Source organism: Salmo salar, unplaced genomic scaffold (genome assembly GCF_965601325.2).
Source record: "Salmo salar unplaced genomic scaffold, fSalSal1 ptg000306l, whole genome shotgun sequence".
NCBI lineage: Eukaryota > Metazoa > Chordata > Actinopteri > Salmoniformes > Salmonidae > Salmo > Salmo salar.
This window is the reverse complement of record NW_027675347.1, coordinates 932,893-942,500: the sequence shown is the minus strand read 5'-3', so window position 1 is coordinate 942,500 and position 9,608 is coordinate 932,893. Positions and strand designations below refer to the sequence as shown.

The following is a 9,608-nucleotide window of genomic DNA, read 5'->3' as shown; positions in this document are numbered from 1 at the left end:
GAAATCTGCTTCCCTCTGCTCTCATCTGGATAACTACCCGACCTGCAGCAGCCAATAAGATCCCTTCAGGGTGTGTTGACCAGGTGACAGAGGTACGAGGGTTCAATGACCCACAGAAGGAGGAGTACTTCAGGAAGAGATTCAGTGATGAGGACCTGGCCAGCAGAATCATCTCACACATAAAGACATCAAGGAGCCTCCACATCATGTGCCACATTCCAGTCTTCTGTTGGATTTCTGCAACAGTCCTCGAACACATGCTGAAACATAAGAGAGAAGAGATGCCCAAGACTCTGACTGAGATGTACACACACCTTGTGGTGTTTCATACCAAACAGAAGAATGAAAAGTATCTTGGGAAAGAAGAGACAGGTCCACACTGGAATAAAGAGAGCATTCTGTCACTGGGAAAACTGGCTTTTCAACAGCTAGAGAAGGGCAATTTGTTTTTCTATGAAAAAGACCTGAAAGAGGCTGGCATTGATGTCAATGAAGCCTCTGTGTACTCAGGATTGTGCACACAGATCTTTAAAGAGGAATGTGTTCTGTACCAAGACAAGGTGTACTGCTTCGTTCATCTGAGCATTCAGGAGTTTCTGGCTGCTGTGTATGTGTTCCTCTCATTCATCAACCAAAATGAGAATCTCATGGACAAACAGCAAACAAAGTCCAGCATCTTTTCTCTGCTGTACAGAGACAAGTCTGAAGTTACTGTCTACAAGAGTGCTGTGGATAAAGCCTTACAAAGTGAGACAGGAAACCTGGACCTTTTCCTCCGCTTCCTTCTGGGACTCTCACTGGAGTCCAATCAGAAGCACTTACGAGGTCTACTGACAAAGACAAGAAGCACCTCACAGAGCAATGAAGAAACAGTGAACTACATCAAGGAGAAGATCAGGGAGAATCCCTCTCCAGAGAGGAGCATCAATCTGTTCCACTGTCTGAATGAACTGAATGACCATTCTCTAGTGGAGGAGATCCAAAGCTACCTGAGCTCAGGAAGTCTCTCAGAAGAAGAACTGTCACCTGCACAGTGGTCAGCTCTGGTCTTTGTGTTGCTGACTTCAGAAAAGGAGCTGGATGTGTTTGACCTGAAGAAATACTCCAGATCAGAGGAAAGTCTTCTGAGGCTGCTGCCAGTGGTCAAAGCCTCCAGAGCTGCTCTGTGAGTAAATAAAATGACATCATCTGGAAGAATCATCTGGAGGAAATATTCAGTTTAGAGAAAAATATGTATTATAATATGTCTATAATATTATTTTGAATAACATATTGAATCAGATATTCAATCTAGTATAACAATATGACCATACAATTCTAGGAGACGGAAGATGAATCTATATGTTGTTTGAGAGAATAAACCTAATGCATCTACCGTTGTCCTTCTACACTACTGGTGTTAAATTAACAGTGTGTTTGTGAAGTCATGATGATCTCTTTGCAGGCTGTCAGGCTGTGGAGTCACAGAGGAAGGCTGTGCTTCTCTGGTCTCAGCTCTGGAGTCAAACCCCTCACACCTGAGAGAGCTGGACCTGAGTAACAATGACCTGAAGGATTCAGGAGTGGAGCTGCTCTCTGCTGGACTGGAGGATCAACACTGCAGACTGAAGACTCTGAGGTCAGTATTCCTTTCGTTGGTCAACAAGTGGTAACTGTTCACCAGATCCACATGTGTTTACCGGACACACATAGTCCACACCATATGTGTTTGGACAGTGAAGCTTACAGTTTTAAATGTGGTGCTATGCTCCAGCATTTTGGATTTGAGATGTTTCATATTAGGTGACCTTACATAATGTCACCTTTTATTTGAGGGTATTTTCATGCATATCTGTTTTACCGTTTAGAAATTAAAGCACTTTCTGTACATAGTTCTCCCATTTGAATAAGTCTTAATTATTTGGACAAATTCACTTATATTGTATTAAAGTAGTCATAAGTTTAGTATTTGTACCATATTCCATGCCTGCAGTGATTACATCAAGCTTGTGATTCTACAAACTTGTTGAATTCATTTTTCAGTTTGTTTTGGTTGTGTTTTGGATGATGTTTTTCCTAATAGAAACTGAATGGTGAATAATGTCCTGTCATTTTGGAGTCACTTCACTTGTATTGTCAGTAAGAATAGAAGATGTTTCTGAACACTTCTACATTCATGTGGATGCTACCATGATTATGAATAATCATGAATGAATCGTTAATGATGATGAATGAGAAAGTTACAGAGGCACAAAGATCAGACCCCCTTTGTTATTGGTGTTATTCTGTATACTTCTGGCCCTTCTTTGGACACTGTGTTAACTAACCTCCAGACGAGCTTCAATGCCATACACCTCTCCTTCCGTGGCCTCCAACTGCTCTTAACTACAAGTAAAACTAAATGCATGCTCTTCAACCGATCGCTGCCTGCACCTGCCCGCCCGTCCAGCATCACTACTCTGGATGCTTCTGACTTAGAATATGTGGACACCTACAAATACCTAGGTGTCTGGTTAGACTGTAAACTCTCCTTCCAGACTCACTATAAGCATCTCCAATCCAAAGTTAAATCTAGAATTGGCTTCCTATTTCGCAACATAGCATCCTTCACTCATGCTGCCAAACATACCCTTATAAAACTGACCATCCTACCGATCCTCGACTTCGGCGAAGTCATTTACAAAATAGCCTCCAATACCCTACTCAATACATTGAATGCAGTCTATCACAGTGCCATCCGTTTTGTCACCAAATCCCCATATACAGTACTACCCACCACTGCAACCTGTACGCTCTCGTTGTCTGGCCCTCGCTTCATACTCGTCGCCAAACCCACTGGCTCCAGGTCATCTACAAGACCCTGCTAGGTAAAGTCCCCCCTTATCTCCGCTCACTGGTCATCATAGCAGCACCCACCTGTAGCACGCGCTCCAGCAGGTATATCTCCCTGGTCACCCCCAAAGCCAATTCCTCCTTCGGCCGCCTCTTCTTCCAGTTCTCTGCTGCCAATGACTGGAACGAACTACAAAAATCTCTAAAACTGGAAACACTTATCTCCCTCACTAGCTTTAAGCACCAGCTGTCAGAGCAGCTCACAGATTACTGCACCTGTACATAGCCCATCTATAATTTAGCCCAACTACCTCTTCCCCTACTGTATTTATTTATTTAGCTCCTTTGCTCCCCATTATTTCTACTTTGCACTTTCTTCCACTGCATATCTACCATTCCAGTGTTTTACTTGCTATATTGTATTTACTTTGCCACCATGGCCTTTTTTTGCCTTTACCTCCCTTATTTCACTTCATTTGCTCACATTGTATATAGACTTATTTTTCTACTGTATTATTGACTGTATGTTTGTGTAATACCCTTGTTTGAACCAAGTATTGAGTTTATTTGTTATAATTAATTGGTATTATATTTAAAAGATGATTGAATTGCTCCTAAACTGTAATGTTGTTAATGCATTATGCTTTTTGAAGAAATATTTATTTAATGTATAAGTGAATACATTTACATTTACATTTTAGTCATTTAGCAGACGCTCTTATCCAGAGCGACTTACAAATTGGTGCATTCACCTATAATATCCAGTGGAACAACCACATTACAATAGTGCATCTAAATCTTTTAAGGGGGGGGTTAGAAGGATTACTTTATCCTATCCCAGGTATTCCTTGAAGAGGTGGGGTTTCAGGTGTCTCCGGAAGGTGGTGATTGACTCCGCTGTCCTGGCGTCGTGAGGGAGCTTGTTCCACCATTGGGGTGCCAGAGCAGCGAACAGTTTTGACTGGGCTGAGCGGGAACTGTGCTTCCTCAGAGGTAGGGAGGCGAGCAGGCCAGAGGTGGATGAACGGAGTGCCCTTGTTTGGGTGTAGGGCCTGATCAGAGCCTGAAGGTACGGAGGTGCCGTTCCCCTCACAGCTCCGTAGGCAAGCACCATGGTCTTGTAGCGGATGCGAGCTTCGACTGGAAGCCAGTGGAGAGAGCGGAGGAGCGGGGTGACGTGAGAGAACTTGGGAAGGTTGAACACCAGACGGGCTGCGGCGTTCTGGATGAGTTGTAGGGGTTTAATGGCACAGGCAGGGAGCCCAGCCAACAGCGAGTTGCAGTAATCCAGACGGGAGATGACAAGTGCCTGGATTAGGACCTGCGCCGCTTCCTGTGTGAGGCAGGGTCGTACTCTGCGAATGTTGTAGAGCATGAACCTACAGGATCGGGTCACCGCCTTGATGTTGGTGGAGAACGACAGGGTGTTGTCCAGGGTCACGCCAAGGCTCTTAGCACTCTGGGAGGAGGACACAAGGGAGTTGTCAACCGTGATGGCGAGATCATGGAACGGGCAGTCCTTCCCCGGGAGGAAGAGCAGCTCCGTCTTGCCAAGGTTCAGCTTGAGGTGGTGATCCGTCATCCACACTGATATGTCTGCCAGACATGCAGAGATGCGATTCGCCACCTGGTTGTCAGAAGGGGGAAAGGAGAAGATTAATTGTGTGTCATCTGCATAGCAATGATATGAGAGACCATGTGAGGATATGACAGAGCCAAGTGACTTGGTTTATAGCGAGAATAGGAGTGGGCCAAGAACAGAGCCCTGGGGGACACCAGTGGTGAGAGCACGTGGTGCGGAGACAGATTCTCGCCACGCCACCTGGTAGGAGCGACCTGTCAGGTAGGACGCAATCCAAGCGTGCGCGGTGCCGGAGATGCCCAGCTCGGAGAGGGTGGAGAGGAGGATCTGATGGTTCACGGTATCAAAGGCAGCAGATAGGTCTAGAAGGATGAGAGCAGAGGAGAGAGAGTTAGCTTTAGCAGTGCGGAGAGCCTCCGTGACACAGAGAAGAGCAGTCTCAGTTGAATGCCCAGTCTTGAAACCTGACTGATTAGGATCAAGAAGGTCATTCTGAGAGAGATAGCAAGAGAGCTGGCCAAGCACGGCGCGTTCAAGAGTTTTGGAGAGAAAGGAAAAAAGGGATACTGGCCTGTAGTTGTTGACATCGGAGGGATCGAGTGTAGGTTTTTTCAGAAGGGGTGCAACTCTCGCTCTCTTGAAGACGGAAGGGACGTAGCCAGCGGTCAAGGATGCGTTGATGAGCGAGGTGAGGTAGGGGAGAAGGTCTCCGGAAATGGTCTGGAGAAGAGAGGAGGGGATAGGGTCAAGTGGGCAGGTTGTTGGGCGGCCGGCCGTCACAAGACGCGAGATTTCATCTGGAGAGAGAGGGGAGAAAGAGGTCAAAGCACAGGGTAGGGCAGTGTGAGCAGGACCAGCAGTGTCGTTTGACTTAGCAAACGAGGATCGGATGTCGTCAACCTTCTTTTCAAAATGGTTGACGAAGTCATCCGCAGAGAGGGAGGAGGGGGGGGGAGGGGGAGGAGGATTCAGGAGGGAGGAGAAGGTAGCAAAGAGCTTCCTAGGGTTAGAGGCAGATGCTTGGAGTTTAGAGTGGTAGAAAGTGGCTTTAGCAGCAGAGACAGAAGAGGAAAATGTAGAGAGGAGGGAGTGAAAGGATGCCAGGTCCGCAGGGAGGCGAGTTTTCCTCCATTTCCGCTCGGCTGCCCGGAGCCCTGTTCTGTGAGCTCGCAGTGAGTCGTCGAGCCACGGAGCAGGAGGGGAGGACCGAGCCGGCCTGGAGGATAGGGGACAGAGGAAATCAAAGGATGCAGAGAGGGAGGAGAGGAGGGTTGAGGAGGCAGAATCAGGAGATAGGTTGGAGAAGGTTTGAGCAGAGGGAAGAGATGATAGGATGGAAGAGGAGAGAGTAGCGGGAGAGAGAGAGCGAAGGTTGGGACGGCGCAATACCATCCGAGTAGGGGGAGAGTGAGAAGTGTTGGATGAGAGCGAGAGGGAAAAGGATACAAGGTAGTGGTCGGAGACTTGGAGGGGAGTTGCAATGAGATTAGTGGAAGAACAGCATCTAGTAAAGATGAGGTCAAGCGTATTGCCTGCCTTGTGAGTAGGGGGGGAAGGTGAGAGGGTGAGGTCGAAAGAGGAGAGGAGTGGAAAGAAGGAGGCAGAGAGGAATGAGTCGAAGGTAGACGTGGGGAGGTTAAAGTCACCCAGAACTGTGAGAGGTGAGCCATCCTCAGGAAAGGAACTTATCAAGGCGTCAAGCTCATTGATGAACTCTCCAAGGGAACCTGGAGGGCGATAAATGATAAGGATGTTAAGCTTGAAAGGGCTGGTAACTGTGACAGCATGGAATTCAAATGAGGAGATAGACAGATGGGTCAGGGGAGAAAGAGAGAATGTCCACTTGGGAGAGATGAGGATTCCAGTGCCACCACCCCGCTGGCTCGATGCTCTAGGGGTATGCGAGAACACGTAGTCAGACGAGGAGAGAGCAGTAGGAGTAGCAGTGTTATCTGTGGTGATCCATGTTTCCGTCAGCGCCAGGAAGTCTAGGGACTGGAGGGTAGCATAGGCTGAGATGAACTCAGCCTTGTTGGCCGCAGACCGGCAGTTCCAGAGGCTGCCGGAGACCTGGAACTCCACGTGGGTCGTGCGCGCTGGGACCACCAGGTTAGAGCGGCAGCGGCCACGCGGTGTGGAGCGTTTGTATGGCCTGTGCAGAGGAGAGAGAACAGGGATAGGCAGACACATAGTAGACAAGCTACAGAAGAGGCTACGCTAATGCAAATGAGATTGGAGTGACAAGTGGACTACACGTCTCGAATGTTCAGGAAGTTAAGCTTACGTTGCAAAAATGTTATTGACTAAAATGATACAGTACTGCTGGCTGGTGGAGTAGGCTAGCTAGCAGTGGCTGCGTTGTTGACTTTGAACGTGTAGCTGGCTAGGTAACCTCGGTAGTTTCAGTACTACACCTTGTCATGATACAAAGCAACTTTGTAGCTAGCTAGCTAACATAACACTAATCAAGACGTTCCTTGTAGTGTATTTAGTTTCAACAATGCTGCTCGTCGGTAATAGTTGGCTAGGTTAGGAAAAATGGCGTCGCGGGGGACGGAAATAGCTGGCTAGCTAACCTCGATGGCTGGCTAGCTAACAATTATCAATTAACAATTATCAAGCTATGACAAAGACAACTAGGTAGCTAGCTAGGTAACACTGCACTAGTCAAATCGTTCCGTTGTGAAGTATTAGTAACTACAGCGCTGCTAGTCGGTAACGGATGGCTATCTGGCAGTGGGTTAATGATGACTAGGTGTGTTGAGTAAGTCTGGCGCCGCGTCGCGGCTGGCTAGCACACCTCCATAATACTCAAACTCAAACTACACAATTATCTTAGATACAGAGACAGCACAGACAACTATGTAGCTGGCTAACTAACACTAACACCACACTAATCAAGTCGTTGCGTTGTAATGTAATAGTTTCTGCGGTGCTGCTAGTCGGTAGAAGTTGGCCAGCTAACAGTGATGACTAGCTAGTTAGCAGCTAGCAGTGTTGACTACGTTAGGAGGACGAAGATAGCTAGCCTCGATAATTACTCAGTTACTCTAAACTACACAATTATCTTTGATACAAAGACGGCTATGTAGCTAGCTAAGAAGAATTGCTCAGATCAAACAAATCAAGCCGTTGTAATGTAGCGAAGTGGAATATTACCTGTGGAGCGAAGCGTGGTGCGACTGCTCGCTCCAAACCGGAAGTTGATGAATAGTTTGTTTTACTTTGAAGTTTACGTTTTGACCAATAAGGTCGCTTGTTAAGTTGTGGCCAATGGGAGTTGACCTGGTTAACGGGAGGGAAAAAGACGTTGATGAAAGGATGGACGTTTTACCTCAGGACGGTTGGTGAAGAAAAATTATAAAAGAAGACGACAGAACTACAACAAAACCCATAGCTACTAAGACATGAAGGGAAATACATGTTTTATTTAATAAAAGAGTTGTTATAATTTTGTTAAAACTTAGTAAAGACTGAAGCTACCGTCTCGTCGTGGAGGTATTAGCCAGCCTAGAGGTTAGCCTAGCATCGTGTGACACCGGGAGATAATTGCTTGGGAAGCTTAACGAGTTCGTGTTGCCATGGGGATATCGGTTACTAAGGAGTACTGTCTGCATGGGTAGCTGTGCTGCCTTGGACTTTGTGAGGAAACCTGCATGGAACTGCCATACTTCGCTGAGGGAATATCTACCAAGTCGTGAGTAACCACAATGTGAGGTGCTTAATTTGGACACGGGTTGTGCACGACTCATTGGGGTTTATTATTATTATTTTTTTCTTTTGATGTTGTGTCTGAACATGTATTTGTGTTTGAAAATGTTTTAATACACATATGGAACATTATGTATGTTGCCTTGGTGGAGTCATTAATTGTTTTAATTTAATGCATGGGATGGTTTATCCTGATTCAATAACAGAAACCTATAATCATTTCATCTGAAGTTAATACCCTATTGTCATAACCCTAGATAGTTTACAATAGGAATTCTTATTGGAGATGTCCTTCTCACCTAACATCCCATGCTGCTGAGATACTCTACATATGTTAATATTGTCAGAGTCATATTCAAGCCTGGTGAGAGGGTTACATTTGTTTAACTCCATGTGTTACTCTGTGTTGTTATGTGTCGAATTGCTTTGCTTTATCTTGGCCAGGTCGTAATTGTAAATGAGAACTTGTTCTCAACTTGCCTACCTGGTTAAATAAAGGTGAAATAAATAAATAAATTGGTAATGATGAGAGGTTAGCATGTTTTGTTGTAGCCTCTGCTATTGGTAATGGTGAGAGGTTAGCATGTTTTGTTGTAGCCTCTGTTATTGGTAATGATGAGAGGTTAGCATGTTTTGTTGTAGCCTCTGTTATTGGTAATGTTGAGAGGTTAGCATGTTTTGTTGTATCCTCTGTTATTGGTAATGGTGAGAGGTTAGCTGTTTTGTTGTATCCTCTGTTATTGGTAATGGTGAGAGGTTAGCATGTTTTGTTGTAGCCTCTGTTATTGGTAATGGTGAGAGGTTAGCATGTTTTGTTGTAGCCTCTGTTATTGGTAATGGTGAGAGGTTAGCATGTTTTGTTGTAGCCTCTGTTATTGGTAATGGTGAGAGGTTAGCATGTTTTGTTGTAGCCTCTGTTATTGGTAATGGTGAGAGGTTAGCATGTTTTGTTGTATCCTCTGTTATTGGTAATGGTGAGAGGTTAGCATGTTTTGTTGTATCCTCTGTTATTGGTAATGGTGAGAGGTTAGCATGTTTTGTTGTAGCCTCTGTTATTGGTAATGGTGAGAGGTTAGCATGTTTTGTTGTAGCCTCTGTTATTGGTAATGGTGAGAGGTTAGCATGTTTTGTTGTAGTCTCTGTATTGGTAATGGTGAGAGGTTAGCATGTTTTGTTGTATCCTCTGTTATTGGTAATGGTGAGAGGTTAGCTGTTTTGTTGTATCCTCTGTTATTGGTAATGGTGAGAGGTTAGCATGTTTTGTTGTAGCCTCTGTTATTGGTAATGGTGAGAGGTTAGCATGTTTTGTTGTAGCCTCTGTTATTGGTAATGGTGAGAGGTTAGCATGTTTTGTTGTAGCCTCTGTTATTGGTAATGGTGAGAGGTTAGCATGTTTTGTTGTAGCCTCTGTTATTGGTAATGGTGAGAGGTTAGCATGTTTTGTTGTATCCTCTGTTATTGGTAATGGTGAGAGGTTAGCATGTTTTGTTGTATCCTCTGTTAT

The 9,608-nt window shown here is 45.4% G+C and overlaps 1 protein-coding gene across 1 annotated transcript in view; it reads left to right on the top strand.

The window, feature by feature from the left end:
* LOC145875665 (NLR family CARD domain-containing protein 3-like) overlaps window positions 1–1,169 on the top strand; it is a 52,117-nt gene extending 50,948 nt beyond the window's left edge. The window contains exon 2 of the mRNA XM_082971503.1: window positions 1–1,169. This exon is cut by the window's left edge and continues 627 nt beyond it. Coding sequence (XP_082827629.1) covers window positions 1–1,169 — 1,169 coding nt within the window.
* Window positions 1,170–9,608: the final 8,439 nt, after the last annotated feature.